Source organism: Archocentrus centrarchus, chromosome 17 (genome assembly GCF_007364275.1).
Source record: "Archocentrus centrarchus isolate MPI-CPG fArcCen1 chromosome 17, fArcCen1, whole genome shotgun sequence".
NCBI classification, from domain to species: Eukaryota; Metazoa; Chordata; class Actinopteri; order Cichliformes; family Cichlidae; genus Archocentrus; species Archocentrus centrarchus.
The window spans coordinates 27957680-27981319 of NC_044362.1; the positions used below are offsets into that span (position 1 = coordinate 27957680).

General features: G+C 44.6%; 1 protein-coding gene across 1 annotated transcript; it reads right to left on the reverse strand.

Annotated features, from left to right (window-relative positions):
- Window positions 1-475: 475 nt before the first annotated feature.
- mpz (myelin protein zero) lies at window positions 476-12649 on the reverse strand. Its single transcript, XM_030751500.1, has 6 exons — window positions 12434-12649; window positions 10624-10790; window positions 8097-8310; window positions 7177-7306; window positions 6623-6665; window positions 476-505 (listed from the first exon to the last, which is right to left on the reverse strand). The coding sequence occupies exons 1-6, from the start codon at window positions 12477-12479 to the stop codon at window positions 494-496; spliced, it is 612 nt and encodes a 203-aa protein (XP_030607360.1). The 5' UTR covers window positions 12480-12649; the 3' UTR covers window positions 476-493.
- Between the last annotated feature and the right edge of the window lie 10991 nt (window positions 12650-23640).

Sequence of the window (23640 nt, forward strand, 5' to 3'; positions counted from 1 at the left end):
GAGGGCTTGAACCTCTATCTGCGCCGGCTGAGAGCAGGAATCATATTTCGCTCCCACTATCATTCTGCTGTCCCTCTCTGTCTCTCTTTTTCTCTGTCTGAAGTCCAGAGTGCACTCGCAGCTCCGCTTAGTGTGTGTGTGTGTGTGTGTGTGTGTGTGTGTGTGTGTGTGTGTGTGATTGAGTCGTAAACATTAAGGGGGGGAGATTCAGGGGACTCTAAACATGAGAGGACGTCTTTCAGGTTCCTCTTAAGGAAGTTATGTGAGTAGTTAGGCCTTAAACAGTTTTACAGTTTGCCCAATGAGCGCATACAGGATCTCCGATGAGGCGTTGTAAAAATTATTTGACACTATTGCCACTGATATAGTAGGACTATTCTTACAGCCAGTGCTGCCTTGAAAGAGTAGAGATAATGGAAAATAATGGGGGTTGCATCAGGCTGGGCGGAAAAGGAGGGAGCAGACTAGAGGAGTGGAGGCAGTCATGGAGAAGTCAGACCTTTATCTACAGGAGGAAGAAAAGAGGGAAGGGAGATGAGAGAGAGAGAGAGAGAAAGAGAAACAGGATAGAACAGTTAGCATATAAATCATTTCTGTAATTTGAATTAACAAGAAAGTCAGGAAATTTACAGTGAAAGGAGGAAGAAATGGAATAGGAGAGGGAAAAGGAAGAAGATCAGTGCGAGGTGAGAAAGTTGGAGTTTGACATGTCGCCTCTGAAAAAAGCAAATTGGCTTGTCCCCGCAGCCAGGGGTTCGTGATGCGTATCGGACGCACTTGGAGAAAGCTTTTTTCCGGTGGATAGGATCACAATGAAAGGAACCAGAAAGGCAAAACCCAGGTAGCAGCTTTTTAGATTTTGTTATCAAACCAAGTCGTCTTAGGGTCTCGCTTCAAATGGCATATCTTATGACCTGACAAAAGTACTCGGGGTGCCGGCTGCTGTAAGAGATTATCACGACATCTAAGATCTCAGCCAATATAGCTGCGTTTACAATCATCAGCCTGTGACAGGAGCAGTTATGATTTGACTCATTTAATTCGGGGTCTCAGGTTGGCATTGTGGGTGTAAAGCAGGTTTGTGGGGTTTTTTTTAATAGACTTCCCACTCTATTATCTTCAATGGTCTCCCACCCCCCCACCCCTCCCGCCACCTCCCTAGTGGTCTATCATTTGAAGGTGAGCTGATTGGCGAGGTTGGAGAGGAAGCCAAGCGGTTTGGACCTCTGCGTCCCTCCCTCACCGCTCGGCCCCTCCTCACCGTTTTTGCGGGTCAGCTCCAGCTCGATGGTCATCAGTACCCGACCCGAGCCCTCCTCCCCTCCTCCCCCCACCCTCTCTGATTTTCTGACTATGGTTCGCTGCTGCTGCTGCTGCTGCTGCTTGGGCTGGGCCTTCCCCACCGCCTGGCGTACGGGCTGGAGCAGCCGGTCAGCAAACCCGCCCCAGCCCCTCCCCGTATCCTATTTCTTATCCTTGCGTGACTCCTGCTTCTTCTTTTCCGAGGTGGCCGCCTTCACCTTGGAGGGGTCGGCGGGAGGCACGGGGCCCTGTGGGGGGAGGAGGGAGAGGGGAATTGGGGGGAGAACAGGGGAGGAGAGTCACTTCAGGAGGAAAGGAGTGTGAGGAAGAAGAGAGAGAAGAGGAGAGGGAGGAGGAAAGAGGGGTAACACAGGTGTGTTAAAGAGGTGAGAAGATGAAAGATGGGGTTAGCAGGATGGGTGGAGCTGTGAAGAGGAGAGAAAAAAACACATTTAGGTGGAGGAGGAGGGTGAGGAGGTAAAGAGAGACAGTCCTTTTAGGGGAGGGGGTAGCAAGTGAGGGGGGGCGGTGTCCAGAGCTGTAAGGGGGTGACAAAACAGGTAACCATGCGTTAGGATGGGGCCCAGTGGCAGGTAGGCTCCATACACCTGTGACAACTGAGTGACAATTGATCAATAACACACACACAAACACACACACACACACACACACACTAGATTTTAATTGGCTATTGACCAAATATTGCCCTTGAATTCTTTTTTTTTACATATCCAGTGTCTTTAAATTTGGCCTTGATTTATAAAAAATTAGCTCTGTGTCATCCTTGTCTGGGTAAAAAATAGTTTCCCTGTCTTATTGTCCACTCAAAGCACTTTACTCTGCAAGCCACATTCACCCATTCACACCCACACATTCACGCAGTGCTTTTTATACTATACATAAAGCCCTTTTACTTTCACCTATCAAACACACTCACGCACAGATGACACATCGGGTGCAGTTTCTGGGTTTCAGAATATCTCGCCCAAGGACGCTTTTACATGTCGACCGGAGGAGCCAGCGATTAAACCACCAACCTTCTCATTAGTGGACGACCTGCTATTTCTCCTTCTGAGCCACAGCTGCCCCCTTCAAGGAAATGTTTACAAATGTCTCAAATTTAGCTGGAAAATGTTTTCATCTGGGTTAAACGCTGTTCCTGTGACTAAATTTCACTGTGTAGTGAAGACCTTCAACACAATGCAGTGTAGTCATTTGAACACTAATTCTTTCTTTCTTCCTTTCTAGTATTTTTTGTGCATAAACTGTCCAAATGCATAAATAGTGAAAATGTAATAGGTTTTGCATGACCCTCTTGAAAAGAAAATGCACCTCTTGGGAGTTAGCTTGTTAAATATGGAACATGTTCATCCAAACTTTGGGCTGGTTGAAAACCCTGACACATTTAATGTATCCACCAAATCAGCAGATTCATGCATTCCAGGTGTCTGGAACATATTTTAAACTTTTATAGTAACACTCAAAACAGAAAAATTAAATCATTTCCAGGGTAGCTGCACTTTGAGGCACAGTGTCCCATCACATTTAGAAAGGGCAATTCCAGGGTCAGAGTGGCAACAGAAAAATTTAATATTTGTGAAGTATCTAACTGAGCTGCTGAATAAATAATAACTAAAGTGTGCAGGGGAATACTTGTTATAAATCTTCAACGCTGTTTTCCTGTAGCTGTGGTTGGGGAAAGACCTGCTTAATCTGTTAACATCCACCAGGCCTCTGGGTAATCCGCTGAGGATATGGGTTAAGGCTAAGTTAACATTATACATCATAACAGAAGAACTGAGAAGTAGGCACAGCACTTGATTTTTACAAGTATTTCTAGAGAATATGCTTGGTTGATACGCAGCTAAAATGCAATCTAACCCTTAACTTAACCAGTTTACTGGCAGTCATTCTGTAAATTGTGCATTGTCCAAAAAGTCTCCTAGAAGAAATCTATAAAAGGAGGAGGAGGAGGAGGAGAGAGGGAAAATGAAGTGAAGTGTTGCTTCATTTAGGCATAACAAATCCAGGAGGAAGGACTTGACCAAGTGGAGATAAGGTCAAGGCAACACTTAACTTTACAATAACTGTATTCCAGTGCATTAACCCCCGAGTTAACCTATTGAAAACTATCACAAGCGCATGATAATGCTCTTATGGAGCCTAATAAAATAAAACTTTGCTCATATGTAATGGTTTTTAGCATGCCATTCCTTTTGAACCACAGGTCAGTACAGCGTTGTTGTGTTGCAGAGAACAGAGTGTAGAGGGAATGCATGCCGGATATGAGGCTTTGAGAGTGAAATATGTCTCCTCTAATATGTGAGGTTAGTCAACAGTGGAGAGCACACTAGATGCGGTTTCTACCCACTGAAGCTTCCAGTAATAATACCCCACTGATTGCATTTGAAAATTTATCTTCTTTATTTTCTACTCTGCAAAAGCAGCACACGCAGACGGCAGTTGAGACATACAGTGCAACCAACTCGACAGGGAAGCTGCAAGGGCCGTCTGGTGTCATTATCCTCAATCATGCTTACATTCTCTCATACATCACTGTATTGTTTACCATTATGCATCCCATGATAGGCTCAAGTTTTGTGCTGCAATGTTTTCCATAGCACCCACGCTAACGACAGGCCTGCTTCGTAAACACACTCCAGCCTGCTTATGCAGAACGCAGCACGACCCTCGTTACAGGGGCTGCACACACTTCAAAGGAAATGTGGGTACAGTGGCAAAATAGGAGGGACTGGCGGGGAGGTAGATAGGCAGGTAAGTGGCTGCGTCCCGTGCTGCATACTAAAAAGAGAAGGTGACAGGTGAGGAGGGAGATTGAGAGGTAGATGAAGAGCGAGAGGTAGTGATTTTCTGTCTGGAACCAAAGCTGATCAGAACCCAGAATACCTGAGGAGGGAGAGGAAAGAAACTGGAACGGGAGTGAGGAAGGGGGCGACGGGGATGGAGAGGAGGGTGAGGAGGCGATCGACAGAGAGAGAGGGAGTTAAAAAAACAAAACAAAAGAAAGTGGAAAGGAGGAATAACAGATAGATGCTTCTCATGGTCAGCAAGGTAGTCAAAGGCATGGAGAGGAAGGAGAGGAGAGGAAGATGCGACTGAAGAGTGGGAGACAGGGGACCGGATAAAAGGAATCTGAATGAGAGAGAGAGAGAGAGCGAGAGTGCAAGGGAGGGAGTGGAGTGGAGTGAAGTGAGGCAACTGGGGAATGGAGAAAACAATGGGTGGGTTGTGTGTGTGTGTGTGTGTGTGTGTGTGTGTGTGTGTGTGTGGGTGTGTGTTTGCTCAGATCGATACTGAGTGCACTCAATTATCATTCCAGTACAGCGTGTGTATGTGTGTTCATTCCGGTGAGCTTTCATATGTGTGTGGCTGCGGGGTAAAGTCCTCTTCCACAACTCCACCTAATGGGGAGTAGCGGACACCACAGGGTTCCTTTGTCTCTCTGTCTCGCTCACCCCCCCCGTTCACTTCCTCACCAAAAGCCTCTTGGAGATTTGTAGTGCAAGCCTAGCAAACAGAAAAGCAGCAAAGATGGCGATGCTGATACAAAATTGTGTTGTGTCAGCAGAGCCTCCTAATAAGGGCTATTTGATCAAACAGCCACTTATGACCACACTGTAAAATCCCACGAGTCCTCTCTATGTGGTGCAGCTCCAAGACCAGAATCAGCTCACAGGGGGGAAAAAATAAATAAATAACAATAAAAAATACTGGAGAGTGAGCTCAGATGGAAAAGCTGTTTTTGCTGTATATTTTTCTTCCAAGCAGAGACTTGCAGGAGAGTAACTGCAAATGACAACGTTGTCAAATATTTCAGTGTCCTTTTGGCGGCGAGTTATTTATTCATATATGCACTGTCATCCGCCTCAGGCACTTGAGAGCAACTGACTGCAGCTCAAGAATAACCTGACAATCATATGACAGTAGAAAGGAAAGAAGAAGACAGAGGGAGGAAGCGGGGCTCCGGGGAGATGAGAATGAGCGCACTTGTTTAAGGTAGGAGGAAGTGCTGGTCCTTGCCGGTGTCGCCCTCTAGGTTTACGCTACAGGGGCAGGCTGGCGCACTACTAAGCCCGCCACCACTTTACACTTCGCTTCTACCTGTGGCTAAACGACTCGCTGTGACAATAACACCTTTGATCTCCTGCCTCGGATATCTTTACACGTCTCTCATTTCAAAGCCGAGTCTTGATTGTTGAAAACGCCTTGAACTCAAATCCCTTGACTTCTCCCCATTTTTTTTTTTTTTTTTATTATCAGCATGCAAAGCATACAGTCGATTACAACCCTCCAGCCCCCACATTACCACAGAGTAATCAAACAGAACTTGCCCTGGTGGCTTGTATTCACAAAAGAATACAAGCCACCAAAATGTCTGATTAATCCACCTCTTGAGGCTATCACACTCCCACGAGGAACAGAAGGGGAAAAAAAATACCCCAAATCCTTGGCGTGCAGCAGCGTAAAACCACTGATAACAGCCCAGACCATAATAGGCCCCGTGATTTTCATTTGACTCCCAGTGAGCAAAATCAGCAGCTCCCATCCATTTCCCCACTGCGAGCAAATCATAGTCCCATTCAGTACACCAATAGCATTAGTGCCATAACCTGGCCTCAGCCATTTCACAGTAACTGGTTTGATTTTTTTTTTTTTGCCCCATGGCTGTTTACTGGCTCCATACTGTTAGGTCCCCCCCCCCCCCCAATGAGCTGAAGAAGTGGTGAGGACCACGAGAAAGAGAGGTGGGAAGGTGTGGGCTTTAAAGCACCACGAACGCTGAGACGGCACAAGAATTTTAACAGCTTGAACACTGTTATTAGTGTTAGCAGGGCCGGGTTTGAATGACATGTTATTTTGTTGTTGATACGTTGCTAAGAGGAGGAGCCGGCTGAGTGTGAGGGCATACTCGAGCTGCTTGGACTGGCATTGGGGGAATGCGATTAGGAAACTGTGCCGTTATGCACTGTCATGTTGGATGTGTGCTATTGTGTGGCTGAACTGCAACAGAGGAGATGAATATTCCCTCTGACAACATGTTTCCTGAGCCCAAATACTCAAACACTGAATGCCATTGTAACCTCTCCAAAAGCACATCATTTTACTATTAGTGTCTGAATGTGACAGCAAACCAATCTGTTGCTTGTGGTGTCGTCGGCTGGATGTGCTTATGTGATGGTGTGATGGTGTGTGTGTGTGTGTGGGGGGGGGGGGGGGGGGGGGGGGGGGGGGGGCAGAGAAAGAAGAGGAGGAGGAGGAAGAAGAGAGGTGTATGGAATAAGTAGAAGGGGAAACTTGCCTGTCTCTGCTGTGAACCCTCTTTCTTTTTCTTGCCATGTTTGCTGGAGGGGACAAAAGAAAGACAATGTCAGGATGTCGAATCTATCTCTCCCTCCAGTGGTCACAGGGCTGCATTGCCTGGCAGCTATCATAAAGAACATCAACTTAATCTACTGGCCCTGTCTCAAGCACAGCCCCCAGGTGCTAGATGTGTTAAAATCTCATAAGACTGGAAGATTGGAAGGGTATAAGCAAGATGATGAATCTGTCATCTTCATGATCTAGTGGATAATCCACTCAGAATCCTTCACTACTTTTAATCATCTTGCTTTGGACCTATGTAGTACTGTTTTTAGATTAAATCTAAATCGAGAGATCATTATCTCTCTCTCTTTACAGCTGACTAACTTCAATTTTAAACCTTGCACACCTAACCAAATCAAACCATGGCACAGCAGCTATGCCAGCTTGGCCACACAGGTGTCCATGCCAGGGATGGGCTCCGGCTTCAGCTCCAGTCCCTGGCAGAAACCCGACTGGCAGAGAGCCGCCGGCCACAGGCCTGACACTGACCTGACACTGAGGCTGAAGACTCGGCGTGCCACCAGGAACCTCATCAGGTAGTAGATGACCACAATGAGCACCAGCAGGCCCAGGACCACCCCGATGATGGCTCCTGTGATTACGCCAGCCTGGATGGGCACTATGAGAGTGGAGGAGAGGAAAAAGCAGATGAGGAGATGTCAAAAAAGGACAAAGATGGAAGGGTGACAGTGAAAGCAAGTGGCAGGTTGAAGTTGGGAGTGTTCATAAGAAAAAATGTAAGGTGTGAATGAAAAAAAACAGTTAAGAAGAGAGAAAAAAAATGCTGTCATTTGTGGGAGGAAATTGGTAGGAGAGGAAAGGGTAAACAAAGCTAAGAGGAAAGTGAATAAGAGATGAAAGCAGCAAAGAAAAGGAAAGCAAAAGATAAAATAAAGGTTGAATGAAAGATTAAAGATACCAGCACAGTGGAGGTAGAGAAGAAGATGAAGCGACAGAGAGATAAGGTAGAATAAAGGTGAGATCAGAGAGAGAGTCATGGAGAGAGAAGGTGAGGGAGACAGTGGAAGACGATGGCAAAGGAGATGGAGGAGAGAAATGGGAGGAGAAGATGAGAGGGAGGGGGAGAGGAGAAGTAAAAGGGAGGCAGTGATAGCAATCTCAAATAGAGAAAGAGATAAAATTGTAATTGATTTCATTTAACGGGAGGTGCGAAGAATTCTAAATGAGACAATGCAACGAGTGGTTGAGTCGCTTGAGTCTGACGAACAGTGTGAACTGAGATTAATTTCAGAGTTTCAAACGATTAGAATGATTGAGAACAATTGACTTTCAGTGGAAAAAAAAAATCACTGAAATATGCCAAATGGGATGGAAAGGGAAAGACGCAGATGTAAGACAAGCAGACAACCCCCCCCCCTCCCCTCCACAGGACTCCCGTTCCATCTCACCATTCTCAAACACCAGCAGTCGGACACTGGAGGGCCGGCCCACTATGTCAGGGGGGTTCTTGGCGTCACAAGTGAAGGTGCCATTGTCACTGAGATCCAGGTTTTTGATCAGGATGGATCCGTCACGGCGACCCGGGTTCCCCACAAACTCCAGTCTGTCTTTAAATGGGCCCTTGTTGTCAAGATAGGGCACACCACGAGTGTAGTGGAAGATCTATAAAGGACAGACAAGACATTGTACTGTTTAAGCCTAAGAAATCACTCAGCAATGCTGCATTTTAATCTTTAATAAGTAGAGCAGGGCATCAAACCTGAGAGGTCCTAAAACAGCCAAATTTTGCTGCCATTTGTGTGCAGTTTTTTTTTTTTTCTTTTTAAATAGAGATGCACTAAGAACCTGTCAGGGGGGCACTCATGGAGCATTAGAAAAAAAAAAAAAAACAGGCTACAGCTCTGAAATTAGCATTACACAAGAGTCAGAGAATAATATTGTCTGTTCAGAAGCAGCTCATAAAGGGTGTACCAAATGTGATGCCAAGCACTGTTGCATTAAAAATATATACAGCATTTATAACTAATATGTGGTGGATAATTGATAACTGAGGGGGTTTGGGGGAATGGTAGGCAGTGGACCAAATCCCAGTGAAACCTATGAGGAGTCTATTGCTTTGCTTATTACTTATTAATTATTAAATGCTTTCAGTGTGCTGCCATTACTGCAGCAGCAAGTGTACAGTGATTACCGCTGTCTGCTGTCACTGATAGCAGTGGCCTGTGGATGCTTTAATTGACAGTGTTAGCTAGTGTCCTCCAGTAGACTTCGTGGCTGCTAGGTTGCCCTAGTTAGAGCAACTTATCTTTCCCAATAACACCACAGTAGGTTGATTAAATTAACCTATTCATGATTTATTCCATTGCCACAGCCCCTGGAGAGAGAGAGTTAGCAAGCTAAGGAGTGTTAGCCGCCTGTTTCACTGCATTAAATTAAGCAGCCTCTCACTAATCACTGTGATACTACTGTTTACCATGCTGTTATTGTTATTATTATTGTTGTTGTTGTTGTTATTCCACATTTGCCACCATTTGACTTCCAGTTCTTCCTGGATTTGTCTTCCTGATGATGTGCCACCAGCAAATATTGATTATTAAACATCAGCTTAAATGGTCAGAGTGGCACAATCAGGATGATGCTCTAGATTTCACAAGGTCAAGGTCAAAATTTGTTTTTTAAGGTTTCATCTATAAATGAAAGACTTAAAGCCTGTGAAGTCCCACATGAATAGAAAAGGACCCTTCATATGATTAACATGTCAGAAATCAAGTATGACATTTTAAAGGGACAAATGCACCGTGACAACAGATAGAGATATGAAACTGTAAATCTGTCCAGGCAGGGAAAGAAATGAGCGACTGAAGATAGGTGAGAAAAAAAAAAAAGAGAGAAATCTAGTTTCAAAGTGAGGCCGCTGCGGGAGACAGATGAAGGCGAAGGAGGTGAGGGAAGGACATAATGAGAGAGGAGGGGAGGTACAAAGGAGGTAGAGGAGAAGGAGGAGATTAAGGGAGGTGGACAGAGGGAGGCACAGTCAGAATGGGGAGATAGAGAGATTAGAGAGATGGCACGATGATAAGGGCAGGGAGAGTGAAATTAAAGAGCAGGAGGCAGGTGAGGCAGTGGGAGGAGTGGGGAGATTAGGAGAGAACATTTCTTTTAGTTAGTACAGATGTTAGAGTAAACTGAGTACTGTTGATGATGATGATATTTTAGATATGCACAGTACTGGATTTGCTGGATTAAACCAGGATTTGTTTTTGGATAACCATGCTACCTTAGTGCGCTACACATTACTTGGTGAATTTTTGGAAGACATTTAAAATGAAGACATCCGGAGATTAAAGAACTTCTCTTGAGGAAAATCATATCACATGGCCTCAAAAAAAAAAAAAAAAAAAAACACACCTTAATAATTTTCTTCCCTTGTTGCACAGATATGGTGAAAACAAAACCAAACAAAAAAAAACTTTTGGCAAAAGATGTAGACATTGTTGGCAGGTCTAAATTTCTGTTGGTGTGTACTTCCTTGCTAAATATTTATATGTGACTTTCTGAATGTGAGAACAGTGGGAGTAAACAGCATAAGAATGTCATTCATGCAAATATGAAGAAGAAAGGAGGGAAGGCTCTCCTGCTGCAGCCCGCCTTCATGATTTACATCTGGCTCTTTAGCTGCCAAATGGTCCATTATTTCAAAAGCTAGACGCTATCTTTGGCTGTCTGCTATTCGATTCTGGACAAGAGATGTTTTCCTGAAACAGCTGCGTGCTGCAGATGAAAACAACACTGTTGTGGGCAGTGAAACAGTGAGTTTATAGATGCTGCGCTCTGTGACGTTCCACTGGAGTTTCATGAAGTGCAGCCTGGATGTGACTATGCTTGAATTGCTTGTTTCTTTCAAGGTAGCAGACCTATAAATACATAACTTTATATTGTGCGCAGTGCGTGCATGTGTGCGAATGTGAGCATTACAGAGATGGTGTCCCGTGAGCCGTCAGGCCTGTATGTCCAGGAGAAGCTGACGTCCTCCGAGGTCCAGCGCCAGGAGAAGAAGGAACAGGAGAGCCGGACGTCAGAGCCCAACAAAGCGTGCCGCTCCCAGCCGGTGTAAATCACTATGGCCTGGGACTGCTCAGGTACTGGGAGACACAAACCCGGTTTAAGTGGTTAATAAAGACATACAACCATCATTAAACGAATGAGATATTCTGGGATCTCATATGATTTTTGATATAATATTTGATATATTTGATATATTTGATATAATATTGCCTTAACTCATAATTTAAAAAGTGTGTATAGTGTATAGTATATAGAGTATAGTGTATAGTGTGAATTACTTTTTTTTATTTTTATTCTTCTTATTTATATGTGTGTGTATATAAGGTTGCAGGTACAAAATACATTTCACTGTGCATTGTACTGTGTATAACTGTGCATGTGACAAATAAACACTATCTTATCTTATCTTATCTTAACTACATACTGTGTCCAGAAGTGCAAATTTGTGACTATAAAAACTCTATAAAAATATATTTTTAAACTAACATGCATTGTTCCTTAGAATACAATGAATGCATTTCTGAATATATTCTGATAACATGCAGAAGATCACTTTTCTTCCTAAAATCTATCAAATAAATCCCAGCTATGTGCATACACATCCAGATACTCGCTGACAAACTGCACATTTAGTGGGGTCAGATGTTGCGATGATTCAGATTTGCACTCAGTAAATATTTGGGTTGTCTCTAAAAGTCAAAAGGGGGGCGCGATTTTCTCGATTAATATGGATAACACTGGCCTAATCGTGTGCACGGTTTATGCTTGAATAATATTTAATGATCTATGTTAATTCAGTCTTGGCTGCAAAAATCAATATTTTACTTCCCTCGAAAATGCATTCAGCATCTCAAACAACTACCGAAGCCCCTCTGAGCTGCAGAGCTTCGGTACTGAACAAAATCAAATTTGTATTGTTCACTTTCACTGGGACCGTGCCACCACGAGTCACAGTGTTTTCACTGCTGCATCAACACTAATGCCCTTAAGCACTGTAGAGTTTTCAGCACCCAGGGAGTAAAGTTCACAGCTTTCACTGTGCACATCCTTGAGTGATAGCCAGCCCCCACAAAACTTGTCAATGAAATCACGCTTGACGTTTTTAATTAAAATTCTGACAAAACATCTGACAGGAGGGAGTTTAGAAAGCCGCCTCCTCGAGAGCAAAAAACCCTCAGTTAAAAAGTCACAATATTACTGCTCTTTAACTTTGCAAGCTTGGAGGCACCTACTTGGAGAGACACAGTTGGACGGTGCTGACCCATTTACTGGAATGCAGGCAGAAAGAACCTGTATCCTCTACAGGTGTACTATTGGCCTTTTAGATGAAATCAATACAGCAAATGCCAAGATATCAATTAAAATGCTTTAGTTAAGAGTTAATCCAGTGCAGAGGGAGGTATTAGAGTGCACTCTGAGATTAATTCACTATCAAAGCTATTAAACCTTCTTCATTGTCATCAAGTTCATTAGTTTTCAGGTAGCATAAAACACACACACACAAAAACTTCTTAGTCATATCCTAATTTAACCTTCAACCCCACATCAGTGGAAAGATAATTTCTACATCTTCACTTTTAGTAGATGAAATTAAGTGTGAGCTTTTTTGAGAAGTCATCAAAATTAAATTAAAACTTTAAAAGATGATGCATTTTCTCTCTTAAATTTAATTAGTTTTTTTGTTGTTTTGTTATTTTTATTTAATTTTTTTTTTTTTTACCTATTCCCAGGAGGGCAACCGACGTCAGCGCCAAAAACGTCAGCATGGTCTGTGGCTTCTACGGAGCTCCCAAAAGACTGATGCTGCAGACCCGACGGGAGTCGGTCGAGGAAGAGTCCCTGTCTGGAGGGAGCGTCAGTGGAAGGAGGAGAAAGAAAGGGAAAAGCGAGTGGATGGGGTGCAGGATGCCAGGACAGAGGGCTTCAAAACAGGACAACAACAGAAAGCCCACTGTCCCATGGTTTATACCCAACCACACCCCTCGTCCAGGCCTCAGCCCGGCCCATTCCTCACCTCCTCACACCCCTCCTCCCCAACGCTCTCCATTTCGCTCACTCAAATAAATGAGCACGTTATCTTTTGAAGTGCAGTAAAAAGGCAGGTGACAGACACCTGCGCTGCACAGAAGCTGGTGAATTAATTGGATAAACATTAGGCAACTAGGGGTGAATTTGCAAACTCTGTGCGACCGAGAATGATGAATGCAATGTGTCACATTAAACCTTCACCTTGATGTGACTGAGCTGACAGGAGATGCTAATTAACACTTAGCGTGTAGGTGCAGGCGAGGGGCGTGTGACAGGGAATCATGGCCGTGCGCGGCTGCTCTGTATGTGATCACTGCTCACATGTTGATATAATATGGAGAATGATGGGAGCCTGGTCTCTGTTTACACTGAGAGAGGAGATCCTGCAGCGAGGTCAGTCCAGGGCCCTCTCCTCCATCACCATGCCTCACCCCTCTTTCTCCTCTCCTTGCACTTTCACCCGGCCGCCCAAACAATGCGCCGACTCTTTTCTCTCATTCCTCCCCCTCTTCAGATTCCTGTCATTTGCTGACGTCTCGCACTTGGAAACAATGGGGAGAGAGTGGACAGGACCTGACTAGTGCTTGCCTGTCTGTCAATGGCGCTTTCTTCCTCTCCCGTTCTCCCCCCGCCCAGACAAAGCTGTGCATTGAAATCGCAGCGCCCACTCCTCACTTTTCCAGTAGCACAGACAGCAATGGAGTGTGGGGAGAGACCTGCTATATATAGATGGGTTGATATGAGGACAAGACATGAAGCACAGACTTGAGAGGGAGGCAGCGGCAGATACAGACGCAGGGTGAGGAAAATACGAGAAAAGCAATGGTGTGAACTAGAGTGAAATAAAAGTCTGATTTCTGGAGGTTTCATTCGATCATTTTGTCACCCGTCATGAATATGGATTCATTCAGCCGCCGGCACAGTCGTGGCGAATACACGCACAAATTAGTAGCGCTCCTCCAGCGTCAGCAAACACACAAGATACTCTCAGCACTGAAGTGTAAATCATATCAACCTTGATTCAAGTCCTGCTGCCTCTCTTTGGGATTTGTATATGACGAGCGAGAAGAGGTGGCACTTGACAAGGACGTCCACTTTACCCACTTCACGTCATTATTATAGTGAGCCTACTTATCCAAGTTTTCTGGGATAAAAATCAAGGATCTCATTTGCGAGGTAGCACTAAGCCAAGAGAGCAGCAAAGCACTGAGCGTCAGATCGACTTTTTTTTTTCTTCTCACGTTTGATGCGGTGGGATACATTTTTACCACTCGTGACAACCACTCGTTCATCTTAACACCTCAGATACCCCCCTGACGGATCAGCTGAACAAAATGGACCATCTGCCAACTTGTTGGCGCCATCAACTGTCTAAGCTTTGGCTCGAATGTCTAAATCGCGACATCCTTAACAATTATTGCAGATCCTGCCTTCAGGCCCCAGAGAAACAGGGGGATTCTTTATGAGTCTGGCAGGTGCAGAATGTGGCAAGCGCCCAAACTCGTCAGCACCAAGTGATGGTGGCAGCGGCAGCGGCTGGGCTTGGCAGGCAGAAACTGTATCACGTATAGAGCGAAGGCCTCCATTCCTTTAGCTGGCAGTGATGTAGCACACTAATGCAGGAGAGGGAGAGCTCATCTGCTGCTAAATTATACAGAGAGGAGAGGGGGCGGGGGGGTACCAGCGGGGAACACGGAGAAAACTCCGATCTGTAGACCAATTTTAACACCCCCCCCCCCCCCCCCCCCCCCCCCCCCCCACCCAAATTATACACAAGTCCTCAGCTGCACTTTAGTCATATTGAGGTGGACAAGGCTTCACATCAATTGGTGTTATTAGAAATGACTGAATACGCAAAGTACCTGAGGCTTCAGCGACTGTGCGAATGAAACCTTCTCAGCTGTCCGCCTGTATAACCCATCAAGCTTGTTTTCACGGGTGGAGACAGTGGCCTCAGTTGTATTTGGTGAGGGCATGTCATTAGACACCCATATAAATTTACAGAGCATATTTTCTTGTGATTTTCTAATTTTCTTTGACACCGAATTATTTCCAATGGAACGAGGGGGAGGGAAAAAAAAGGAACATACCAAGCACAGTTTGAAAAGACCACAGATAATCACAGCCTGGGAAAGCATCCCGAGCTGTAGATGTTAGGGGCACTTGTCATCTCTATCCATGTCTAATTTTTCTGCAGTGTGGAGTATGTTTGTCACAGCTGAGTGCAGCAATGATCACAAGGCAGGCTGGCAGATGTGCAGGAGGGGGATTTCTTTTTCGAAATGTGGAGGCTTTCTGTGAATGGAGAGCTGCTTTAAGATGGGACTGCTGGGGGATTTCTTGCCCGTCGAGATGGGAAAAGACAGAAGAGATGCACACCACAGAGACTGATTCATACCAAGGTCAAAAGACTAATGACCGTCAACAGCGATCCAGTGGAGTGCTCTGCAATCTTAACCCCTTTAGCACAAGCATCTCAGTGTGGGCCAAAGCGAAGCGCAGAGAAGTGGGGGAACAACAACCGCTGCCATCATAAACCCATCACAAAGCGGTCTCGTTAGCGACTGGATCGACTCACAGTTTCGCTGAAGGGGTTGAATAATCAAGCGAAACATTTCCATAACCAAATAAGGCAAATGAGCCATGGCAAGCAATTGGCCAGAAAACTGTCAAAAGTTGAGGCTAGAAGGCAGAATTAAATATAAATACAGCCGTGTTATGCCAACGTGGTTTCCTAATAGGACACAGGTTAACGATGCAGAGACTAAAAAAAAAAAAAAGATTGAGAAGAAACGCTAGATGACAAAAAAATAAATAAAAAATGATGTATTTATTTATAATCTTTGACATTTAGAGTGATTATTTCCAACCGGTGGTAAATGTATTTCATAGAGCAACATCTGCAGCTGCTTAGAGGGTCAAAGGTTTTAGATATTTTGAGTGTTTTGTTTAGTTTATAGTGTATAGCAATATGCTATACACATGCCATAACATAATTGGATTTCCAAAGATGAAAAAGATTATTTTTCCAGGTTTAGATTCTTTAGTGAAGCCACCTTTTGTTTTCTGCAGTCATCGCAAGGTTTTTTTACCCGGAGCTTTTCAAACACCAGCACCTGCTGTGAAAAAGTATTTGCAACCTTGCTGATTTTTTTTTTAAAAACATATTTGTCACACGTTTCAGATCATCAAACAAATTTCAATATTAGACAAAGATAAGCCGCGTAAATACAAAATGATGATTTCATTCATTAGGAGGAAAAAACTATACAAACCTACCTGTGCAGGTGTCTGCGTGTGAAAAAGTAAACGGGCTGGTTCTTATACAGCACTTTTTGATCACTCGGAGCACTTTATACAGCATTCACATACAATCACACTCCAATGACCACAACCAGAGCAGCTCGGTGGTTAAGGCCCCTTCAACACTGTTTGGTTTTCTTTTGTTTTTTGAGAGGGGGACTTGCTGGCGTGTTTCGGATCATTGTCCTGTTGCATAACCCAAAGCATTAAAAGGCATTAACCGATGGCCGGACATTCTCCTTCAGGATTTTCTGGTAGAGAGCAGAATTCATGGTTCCATCATTTACTCCAAGTCGTCCAAGTCCTGAAGCAGCAAAGGAGTCCCAGATCATCACACTACCACCACCATGTTTGACTGTTGGTATGCTCTTTTCATGAAATGCTGTGTTAGTTTTATGCCCAAACCTTCCAAAAGGTTCCAAAATTCCACAGAATATCTTCCCCAAAGTCTTGGGGATCATCAAGATTTTTTTCTGGCAATGTCTCTTTCTTACTGTTGAATCATGAACACTGACTTGAAGAGAACCTGCAGTTCTTTAGATGTTGTTCTGGGTTCATTTTAGACCTCCTGGATAAACTGTTGATCCGCTTTTGGAGTAATTTTGGTACACCAGCCACTCCTGGGAAGGTTCACCACTGTTCCGAGTTTTCTTCATTTGTGGATTATGGCTCTCACTGTGGTTTGCTGGAGTCCCAAAGACTTAGAAATGGCTTTGTAACCCTTTTTTTTTGTAAGCCTACTGCACTTTGTCAGGCAGGTTCTATTTAAATGATTCAGCAGGTCTGGTAGTAATCAGGCCTGGGTGTGGCTAGAGAAATTGAATTCACCTTTCCAAAAAATGTGATTCATCAGTTAATCATACGATTTAATTGAAATCATCATTTAAAAGCTTAACTTTTTCTAAAATTAAAATTTGTTTGATTAACTGAAGCATCTAAGTGTGACAACTTTGCAAAAAAATAAGAAATCAGGAAGTGGGCAAATAAGTCCGCAGGGCAGAGGGGGGTCTCCAGTTTAGAATCAGGAATTACCCCAACGTGCATGTCGTGCGAAGTGCACACTGCATCCAGCTGACCTACAGGTTTGTACAATGAAACCACAGCTGAAGGAGTTCCCCCAAATGGAGAGCACTCGCTGGCTGGTTTTCAGTGTTTAGATTGGTGATTGTGAAAGTCAGCTCGTCTAGCACGGCTCTGCACCACTCTGCTCCCATGTCAAACAGTCCTTGCAGAGCCTGGAGGTTTGTTTTGATGGTCCCACTGAGCTCAAACCAGATGGGATGGCGAGTCACTGCAGGATGTTGCTGTAGCCCTGCTGCTCAAAACAGTGTTACTTTGAATGCTGAATAAATTTCCAGCAGTTTCACCTGCTAAGTCCCCCCCCCCCCTTCTCCAAAACCCACACACCATTACCACTCATCCTCTGCCCTTCATGGTGTGAAGCACACATGCAGATACACATGCTCAGCAGACCAAAGTCCAGATTTCCACCTTGTCCCCTATCTAACGTCCATTTGCTGAGTTTACTGGCCTTGCTAAATGTCCTTCAGCAGTGGTTTCCTTACAGCAGCCAGACTGTGACAGACTGATTCACACAGTTGCCACCTAACAGCTGGGGTTAAGATGCTCGAGCTAAGGGAAGCACTGATGTGGAGTCTAACCTGCGGTGCTTTTTCAAAACTGACTGACCTTCATGTCTTAATGTAATGATGGACTGTTGTTTCAGTTTACTCGGCTGAGCTGCTGTTGCCATTGGAAAAGGGGTTTTATTTGCTGGGCTATACCAACATTAACTTGGCCCAGAAAAACAAATGATTTCAAAGAAAAAAATTAAGTAAAAAAAAAAAATCACTCCTGATGATGAAACCATCCGAGGTGACGACCTGACGAGGCTTTACTGAGACAATGCAAAGACTCAGACATAAACAGCATTGTTTTACACTGTAAAATAGATGAAAATTTAAAAAATCAAATATGTAGCTGTATCCAAAAATATTGACAGTCATTCCATGTGATAAAATTATAGACTGTGATCATATTCAGTACGCTGTAACATGTGAACACATAAAAACCAGCTGAAAAGCGAGACTGAGGAGAAGTTTAAACTGATGAAAAGGCATAACTGGTTAAAACAGTTTTTCATTTAAAACCCAAAAAAGAAAAAGAATCTTTGATTTATGAGCGAGCAGAACGACCATAAAGATGAATTTAAATCTCTGCACACGAGTGTCTTTTACAGGAAAGGATTACAGCGATTTCACGCCGAAGCTGCGATCGTTTGAAGTTCACAGACGTACGCTGGTTCTTTTTTTTTTTTTTTTTAAATTTGTGGAGAGTATGCCAACTTTCTCCTTTATTGCCTGATATTTTTCACTGTTTGTGGTTAATAAAAACAAACTCGATAAGATTGAAAATATGTCCAGTAAAATTGTGGGGGGAGCAGCAGGATGGTTTTCCACTGTTTTGTGAGTACAGACTTTTGAGCAAAGGGCAAGAAACTCAGACTCTCCATAGTGAATATGAGTTATTAACAGGTACACGGGATCGCTTTTGCTGCACCTCCTGCGCCCGGAGACATCTTATACACTGCTCAAAAAAATAAAGGGAACACTTAAACAACACAATATAACTCCAAGTAAATCAAACTTCTGTGAAATCAAACTGTCCACTTAGGAAGCAACACTGATTGACAATCAATTTCACATGCTGTTGTGCAAATGGAATAGACAACAGGTGGAAATTATTGGCAATTAGCAAGACACATTCAATAAAGGAGTGGTTCTGCAGGAAGGGACCACAGACCACTTCTCAGTACCTATGCTTTCTGGCTGATGTTTTGGTCACTTTTGAATGTTGGTGGTGCTTTCACACTCGTGGTAGCATGAGAAGGACTCTACAACCCACACAAGTGGCTCAGGTAGTGCAGATCATCCAGGATGGCACATCAATGCGAGCTGTGGCAAGAAGGGTTGCTGTGTCTGTCAGCGTAGTGTCCAGAGGCTACCGGGAGACAGGCCAGTACACCAGGAGACGTGGAGGAGGCCGTAGGAGGGCAACAACCCAGCAGCAGGACCGCTACCTCCGCCTTTGTGCAAGGAGGAACAGGAGGAGCACTGCCAGAGTCCTGCAAAATGACCTCCAGCAGGCCACAAATGTGCATGTGTCTGCACAAACGTTTAGAAACCGACTCCATGAGGATGGTATGAGGGCGCGACGTCCACAGATAGGGGTTGTGCTCACAGCCCAACACCGTGCAGGATGCTTGGCAATTGCCAGAGAACACCAGGATTGACAAATTTGCCACTGGCACCCTGTGCTCTTCACAGATGAAAGCAGGTTCACACTGAGCACACGTGACAGAGTCTGGAGACGCCGTGGAGAGTGATCTGCTGCCTGCAACATCCTTCAGCATGACCGGTTTAGCAGTGGGTCACATTTCTTTGGAGGGCCGCACAGCCCTCCATGTACTTGCAAGAGGTAGCATGACTGCCATTAGGTACCGAGATGAGATCCTCTGACCCCTTGTGAGACCATATGCTGGTGCGGTTGGCCCTGGGTTCCTCCTAATGCAGGACAATGCTAGATCTCATGTGGCTGGAGTGTGTCAGCAGTTCCTGCAAGATGAAGGCATTGAAGCTATGGACTGGCCCGCCCGTTCCCCAGACCTGAATCCGATTGAGCACATCTGGGACATCATGCCTCGCTCCATCCACCAACGTCACATTGCACCACAGACTGTCCAGGAGTTGGCGGATGCTTTAGTCCAGGTCTGGGAGGAGATCCCTCAGGAGACCATCCACCACCTCATCAGGAGCATGCCCAGGCGTTGTAGGGAGGTCATACAGGCACGTGGAGGCCACACACAATACTGAGCCTCATTTTGACTTGTTTTAAGGACATTACATCAAAGTTGGATCAGCCTATAGTGTGTTTTTCCACTTTAATTTTGTGTGTGACTCCAAATCCAGGCCTCCATTGGTTAATAAATTTGATTTCCATTGATGATTTTTGTGTGATTTTTGTTGTCAGCACATTCAACTTTGTACAGAACAAAGTATTCAATGAGAATATTTCATTCATTCAGATCTAGGATGTGTTATTTGAGCGTTCCCTTTATATTTTTTGAGCAGTGTATATTCCAGTATGAAGCTGTTATACCAACTGAGATGAAAGTCACCTTTGTTGCACTTGGCTTGCACTGTTGTTGATTTCTGGACACTTCATTAGGTACATGTTGCTGGACCCTCTTTTCCCTTCGAAGGGAAAAGAGGGTCCTAAGAGTACCTAATCCTAAGAGTAAGAGTACCTAAGAGTACCTAATCCGGTTTAGTCTGAAACCTGCACAATTATCCTGCTGCTGGTCATTTTGCAGGGCTCCAACAGAGGGGAGCAGATTTTTGGTCCTGCTGCTGAGGCTGATGTATCTCTACAGCAGCGTTCAGTTCACCTTGTGAAACGGTTTGTCTCCTGGTATATCCTTCACACTCTTCAGACTGTGGTTTCTTGCAATGGATGTGGACAGATATGGAAGCGCCATCCTTGAGGAGCTCAGTGGGCTGCAGGTACCGTCTCATTCTACCACCAGTGACAAAGACACCAGCGAAAAGCAAAACTAGAGAAAAATCAGTCACAAGGGATGAAGAGAATGTAATGATCTGTGGCAACAAACTGCAAAACCATTCAGTTTTTTTTTTTTTTGGGGGGGGGGGGGTTGTCTTGTTGTAGTCTTATTTAGAGGCATTTTATTTATTTGTGTTATTTCGAGCTCAGTCGCCTCCACAGTCTCACTGACAGCGAGCAGCTTGTTGAAGGAAACATGGTTGTTTACGAACATGTTATCATTCAACTTGTGTTTGTTCCAGAGTGTCAAGGGATCCTACCAGGGAAAAAAAATAGACAGTTTTCCACAAACAACATATGTTCACATTCAAGTGACACAGATCTCCAGCACCAGCAGAAATTATGACCCTTGTCCGCAGGATGACACAGTGTGATTTGATACAGAGCCAAATGTCCACAGAGGAAGGGTGGGGTGGAGGGGGGTGTCAACAAATCTGACTTTGAGGGCACTGCGAAACCACAAGATATTGCTGCTAAACTTTCCCCCCAATTAGGCCTGTTTTTGTGCTTAAATCTAAATAATTTAACCACAGCAGTGATTTGTCATGGCGTGTCAGAAAGGAAAACACTGGAAGACAATTAAGAATGCCACTGTTTGTGGTTTAATTTCAAGGACTTGTTGGCACAGTTAAACGCAACTCGCATTAGTTAAAATGAGCTGATGAAGTGCACTGATGAGTCACACTGTGCGCACAATTCTGCACTGTCTCTTGTGTTGAGGAGCTAATACCCTGTTATAGCTGGAGACCGGAGGACGAGGGAAATCATATAAAGGGCCCAAAACAGAGGGGGCCTGACATCATCAAATCCGAAAGGTTACTGGCCAACGCTCGGCGTTCATGCTCAAGAAAAACGCTATTGATATGCAGTGGGTTCGGCCGGGGACAATGGCAGGGACTGTCCCACCCGTTCTCCCTCGTGGCCTGGCATGGCAGAGATGTCACAGAGAACACCAAACAAATGGATGAAGGGATAGAAAGGGATGGAGGGAAGGAGAGGAGGTGGAGGAGAACAAATGCATTGTTCTCGGGGTGGAGAAAGAGCTATTGTGAACAAGACAGATAGCTTATGTGGGAGAATGGGGTGGGGGAGAGAGAGGGACACAAAAGGACAGAGAAAGGTGAGACCTGGCATTTTCTTTTTTTTTTTTTATGATGCCCCTCACCCCGCTCCTCCCCCCTGCGCTTGGAGGTAATCCATAATCCTGCTTTAGGGTACACTTCCTGAAAGTTTAAAGAGGAACACAGCAGGGAGAGTTTCAACACACCATCTTCAGCTTGCTTTTCATGTGCATCAACAGTAGAGATCTTTTCTCCTTTCAAATCATGCCTCACATCCCAGAGCCTCCAGTCGCCTCTTAACATGTGGATAAACAGTTCAACAGAGGCGGTGAGCAGGTAGGTCTGCAGCAACCTCCCCCTGCGGGTCTCAGCCTGAACGGGTGACTTGATGTGAACTAACAGCACAGCTGTTTGAACACGGGCTGGGACCTCGCTGGAGACGGAGGCCGCTGTGCTGCAATGCCCTGCAGGCATTCGGTGCGTGCCAGCCGCCCCCCTCGGTAAACATCAGTGACACAAATACACGGGCAGTTAAACAGGCACGCGCACACACACACACACACGTTCATGGAAAGATGACAAAAACAGCCTCATTCAGACATGCAGGGAAAAAAAAAAAAGGAAACAAATAGAGAATGGTCTCAGCATGGAGGCACTTACACCCAACACAACAAATTCAAGGAGATTTTAACACTTCCTCTCCACTTTACACAGTAACACAAATTAGACACTTTCCTCTTCAACCTTCAGTTATTCACAACAATGGACAACATCATACAGCATACACAATATGCAATTGAATTAATTACATGTTTTCTTTCTCAATATTTCACACTCTGCTGCCTGTTTGATTCCCATTTGGGCTTCTTCCCTCCAACTCGCTGTTTAAAGCTAAGCACAGCTGACAACTGCTGTTTGAAATTCAGATTTTAGAAACACCAGCAAAGCGCTTGTTTCCACTTTTTTCCCCTCTCTCCCTCCTTAAAGATGTGCTGTGATGATGATATTCAATATGTGCATCTGATGTACCCAAAACTTGGGTACATGCAGCAGAGGAGACACATTTAAAGCACAAACAGGGGGAAGGGGGTGGGGGGAGCAAAACGTTTCAATTTTTACACAAGGAAAAGGCAGTGAATAAAAACAGGAGGAAAGTGTGCTACAGATCAACAGAAGACAAAACATGCAGGCAGATCTGGATTTGGAATTTCCATGATTATTCAGCCACAATGGTGTCCTTCTCAAACTCCCCCTCAGCAGACACAGGACACGGCCCACACGCACAAATAATAGGCAAACCACCAGCCGTGCAGCGTGCATACTTGCATGCGGAGAAAGCATAACAAACAGCAATCTCAAGAGCTTTCGAGTATGGGAAATATAAACCACTCTGCATGTAAATACACTGACAATAGCATGCCACATGCTGTGCGAGATGCTGCACAACCGGCACAATTTTCCAAGTCTATGTTAAGAGCTGTGAGGCTGCACAGTGGTGCCTTTAGCTAGATGACATCTGCATGCCAGTAAGCAGGCAGGTATAATGCTTAATATGTTCATCATTACAAAACGAAACATTTGCTAATTGAAGTGCAGCTGAGGCTAATGAGGTTTTTTTTTTTTTTTTTTTTTTTGGCAAGTTTCAGTCATAAAGCACGTTTGGAAATTTAAATTCTGACAAGATGAAAAGTAGCGTTATCAATGAAGTGATTACAGTTCATCATTAAGGGGAAATGAAACCAGTTTCACAGCAATCAATCCAACAGCAGTAGAGAGATTTGATTAATTTGCAACAAAACAGGTCAAGTCAGCGAGCAGCATTGTGATGCAGAGGTTTGCACTGTTGCCTCACAGCGAGAAGGTTCTGGGTTTGAATCCTCCGGGACGCTTCTGTGTGGACTCGGCATGTTCTCCC